The sequence below is a fragment of the Ipomoea nil genome, unplaced genomic scaffold, assembly GCF_001879475.1.
Source record: "Ipomoea nil cultivar Tokyo-kokei standard unplaced genomic scaffold, Asagao_1.1 scaffold0205, whole genome shotgun sequence".
Lineage (NCBI taxonomy): Eukaryota > Viridiplantae > Streptophyta > Magnoliopsida > Solanales > Convolvulaceae > Ipomoea > Ipomoea nil.
In genome coordinates this window covers 1,717,514-1,722,500 of record NW_017616633.1, presented here as the reverse complement: position 1 = coordinate 1,722,500, position 4,987 = coordinate 1,717,514, and the positions used below count along the sequence as shown (strand labels likewise).

The 4,987-nt window shown below is 38.2% G+C and overlaps 1 protein-coding gene across 1 annotated transcript; it reads right to left on the bottom strand.

The window, feature by feature from the left end:
* Positions 1–477: 477 nt before the first annotated feature.
* On the bottom strand, positions 478–1,557 carry LOC109191333. The gene has a single exon (XM_019341953.1). The coding sequence runs from the start codon at positions 1,555–1,557 to the stop codon at positions 478–480; it is 1,080 nt and encodes a 359-aa protein (XP_019197498.1).
* Between the last annotated feature and the right edge of the window lie 3,430 nt (positions 1,558–4,987).

Genomic DNA, 4,987 nt, shown 5'->3' with positions numbered 1-4,987 from the left:
GGTGTGTGCATGAGATGTGAAGAGGATGAGAACTGTAATAAATTGTATTAACACTAATGAATGAAAAGAGTATAAGACCTAGGTATATATACAAGAAGAGACTTAGGGATACTAGGATTGGGAGACTTAGGGAGACTAGGATTGGGAATCATAAGTAGACTCAAATAAATAGATATAGAGTCTTAATACACCCCCTCAAGCACAGGGTACAGATGTGACCTGTAACTTGTCTCTAAGAAAAGAAAACCTAGGACCTACTAACGAGCAGATTTACCCATTTGACACGCATTACATAGACTAGAACTACAACGAATAACACTATTAGACCCACTAACCGAACAAAAGGGAAGAACACGACTAAGGACACGATGGTGTGGATGACCCAAACGATCATGCCAGACAGAAGGAGACGCACAAGCTGAAAGAAACGCGAAAGGTGACGAAGTAGGAGCTGGTAGTGTGTATAACCCACCAGAACTATTGCCCCGAAGAAGAATCTCCTTGGTGTTGATGTCCTCTACCATCACCGACACGGAGTGTGTCATTACCATTATATTTGTCTGAGATAGAGAGTGCCGCTATATTTGGAGTCGCATGATTCATTCCACCTGTGTCTGGGAACCAAGTATGAGTGTCTGGTGAAGAATCTGAAGGAGCTCCCTGATAAACCATATTAGCCTGTGGATCCTTTTCATACCGTTTGTAACACGTATGTGCCGTGTGCCCAAAGTTTCCACAAAGTTGACACTTCGGTTGGCGATTGCCATTCCTACCACCACGACCATGACCACTGCCATTCCCGCGACGGCTGCCACTACCGCCACGAGACTGCCCGGATTTCTGGACGGAAAAAGTTGTCGGCGACGGTTCTCCACTGCCGACGACGAACTCCTCGGCATTGAGGAGGCCTGAGAGTTCATGAAGGGTCACCGGTGTTCCTCGGACATTAAGAGAAGATACAAGACCCCGAAATTCAGGTCGCACACCCCGAAATACGTAAAGGTTTTGTTCTTCAAGCGGAAGGTGCCGGCCGGTGAGAGTTAGATCCTCAATGAGAACCTGTGCATGGCCGATATAATCAGTGACGGAAGCATCACCTTGTTGCAATGTCTGAATTTGCCCGATAAGGTCCAACGAGCGAGACTGAGATGAAGAGGCAAGTTCGGAGGTAACGGCTGTCCACATTGCACGGTTGGTGTGATGTCCGCTAGCCAAGGACATAACTTCATCAGACAACGATGACATGAGCATAGCGAGAAGTGCCTGATCCTGACGAACCCATGGATGATAAGCAAGATTCGGCTGAGGCAGCGCTCCCTCTTCGCCGGACGAGATCGTGGCCGGCGGACAAGGATTGGTTCCGTCAATGAAACCCATTAGATCATATCCATTGAGAAAAGGAACAACATGAGCCCTCCAAAATAAGAAGTTTCGATGAGTCAATTTGACGCTAATGAAGTGATGAGCCGTGGAGAGGGTGGTTACGGTTGAAGTAATCGATGAGGGAGGGGCATCAGAAATGGTCCTTTCAGAGGAATTAACAGATCCGTCAGCCATTGGATAGAAACCCTAGCTAGCTGATACTAGATGAGAATTGTAATAAATTGTATTAACAGTAATGAATGACAAGAGTATAAGACATAGGTATATATACAGGAATAGACTTAGGGAGACTAGGATTGAGAAACTTAGGGAGACTAGGATTGGGAATCATAAGTAGACTCAAATACATAGATTGAGTCCTAATAAAGAGAATCAGATACTCAAGCTCGTTTAGCAAGACGAATTTTGCTTCAATCCATGCAACTTAAAATAGTCTTATCAATCTTCTTATATGTACTTATACCACTCTAGTTAAACGAGCTTTCCTTTCTATATTTTGTTTTCTCTTTTTCCATTCTTACTTTTGCCCCTTTTGAACCGTGTTTTCCAAGAATTAATAAGTTTAAATATCAAATTTAGAGGTTCTTTACTGTTCCTGTTTTGAAGAAACAAAAATGAGGTAATTTACGGGAAATTCAACTGTCAATAAGGTTGTTTGTAAAGTAAAACTTATGATGGAACTTATTTTGGATCAATTGATCAATTGAAATAAATCGTTGGACAAATTTGTATTCAAATCATTGGTGCCTTTTGAGGGGATTAGCTAAAACAAAATTCTTTAATCTGCCTCTACTAAACAACCAATTAAGAAAATGAATGACAACATGAATGATTCACATAATATGCATGTTATTAAGAAAATAATATTTTAACCACTCAGTAATACATATTACGACTCTATTGGCATTCTTGTAATACGATTCTTTTAAAGGTGTGTTTGGAAACCCGGAAAATGATTTCCGAAAATCATTTTTCGGGTTTCATATGTTTGGTAAGCAAAGGAAAACTTGAGTCAATAGAAAATAAGGCTTGGTCAAAGGAAAATGAGGCTAATTTTTTGGAAAACAACTTCCCCATTTTTTTGGGAAGTCCTTTTCCACGACCTTTAACATCTCAGCCATAATCTTCAACAAGAACTTCTTCATCTTCAACACAACCTTTTGGTATGTTGGTCCGCTGGAAACGAGACGGAAAACCCCCAGATTTCCGGCTGCTGAAAACAACCCATCTTATTTTCGCGCGGAAACCAGATCTGGTTTTCGGCGAGGAAACTTGAGATCTGTTTTGGGTTTTGGCACGGAAACCAGATCTCTGGTTTCCGCCGGAAACCAATGAAGAATCCCTTTTTTGTTTTGATTTTTTTTTTTTAAATTTGCTTGATTTTTTAATATTGTAGGATTATATTTAATATTATTTTTTTTATTATTATAAATATTTTTATATTCTAAATTGTGTGCCATTATATATTAAATTGTGTGCATGATAGTAATTTGTTGTGTGCCCATTATTTGTCCTCACAGTCCTCTATATATTGTTGTCCTCATTTGAACTCAACCCTATATATACATACATACATATATATATATATATATATATATATATATATATATATATATATATATATAATTAAGTACCAGTGCGGGTGCATGTTTCCTGTGCGGTTGTGCGGTGAGTAATGTGCGTGGGTGTGTACTTAATGTGAGTAGTTGTTGAAACTTAAGGTGCATGAGTTTTGTACTTAAGGTGCGTGAGTTTTGTACTTAAGGTGTGTGAGTCTTGTGCTTAAGGTACGTGAGTCTTGTGCTTAAGGTGCGTGAGTTTGTGCTTAATGTGAGTAGTTGTTGAAACATAAGATGCATGTGTTTTTGTGCTTAAGGTGCGCGAGTTTTGTGCTTAAGGTGCATGAGGGCTGTGCTTAAGATGTGTGAGTTTTATGCTTAAGGTGCGTGGGTTTGTGTTCTGAAGGTATTTTGTTTGTCAGCTTAATGTGCGTGTGTTGTGTACTTAAAGTGCGTCAATTTAATGCTTAATGTGAGCCCTATATATATATATATATATATATATATATATATATATATATATATATATATATATATATATATATATATATATATATATATATATATATATATATATATATATATATATATATATAGATGTGTATTCAAATGAGGACAAGTATATTATAGAGGACTGTGAGGACAGATGTAGTGTGTGCCATTAGCTGGTATGTCGTGTGCATGACCGAATGTAGTCGTGTGGCACAGTTTGTATGTCGCGCACTAGATTTGTTAATTTATAGAGCCTGGGTTCGAAACCCGATGTTTACATATATTCTTGTGTGCCATTATGTATTAAGTTGTGTGCCTGGTATAAATTTATTGTGTGCCCATTATTTGTCCTCACAGTCCTCTATATATTGTTGTCCTCATTTGAACTCAACCCTATATATATATATATATATATATATATATATATATATATATATATATATATATATATATATATATATATATATATATAGGGTTGAGTTCAAATGAGGACAACAATATATAGAGGACTGTGAGGACAAATAATGGGCACACAATAAATTTATACCAGGCACACAACTTAATACATAATGGCACACAAGAATATATGTAAACATCGGGTTTCGAACCCAGGCTCTATAAATTAACAAATCTAGCGCGCGACATACAAACTGTGCCACACGACTACATTCGGTCATGCACACGACATACCTGCGAATGACACACACTACATCTGTCCTCACAGTATACTTGTCCTCTATTTGAACACACACACACACACTCACACACACACACAGACACACACACACACACACACACACACACACACACACACACACACACACACACACACATATATATATATATATATATATATATATATATATATATATATATATATATATATATATATACGTGTATAGGATTATATTCAAATACAAAAAGTGCTTAAAATACAAACAGTGTGGATTCATGAGGATCGTTGGATTTTGAGATTGGATGTACATGATTTTTTTGATTCTCTATGGTAGCTTTTAATCATTTAGGCGTGTGTTTTATTTTAAGTGGGGTATTTTTGGGTTTTTGTTTTTGGGTTAGCGGTTCAATTGTAGTCGAATTTGAATAGTTAGTCCTAATTCCAACGATCTTCTTGGTCTCTCTCTTTCTCGCGTTTCCGTGTATCGTCCACGACTCTCTTCCACGCCGTCAGTCGCCGTCTTAATCAGCTGCCGGATATGGTCGCTGGGGGGGATCGCGGTGATGCCCAAGTGTCGGGGAACACCGCTTGATGGCTTAGGTCGAGGTATGTTTCTCCCACTTTTCTCCTTTGCGTTATATTTGTTTGGGGTGTGGCGGAGGTGTTTATGCATGTGTGTTTCCTTCACTAGGCGAGGGGTGTGTGGTTGCGGGGTTCTGTTTTCGGTGGTTCACCTAGAGTTGTAATTCATCAGTTTTTTTTTTTTTTTTTTCTTTTTTTGTTCCATTTTGTGGTATTGGATTGGAAATTAAACACAAATTAGGTATAGGCTGGCTTGATATTATGAAGAATGTTAATATTCAAATATATTTGTCTG

Coding starts and splice junctions, on each gene's coding strand:
- LOC109191333 (XM_019341953.1), bottom strand. CDS start 1,557: ATGGCTGACGGATCTGTTAATTCCTCTGAAAGGACCATTTCTGATGCC.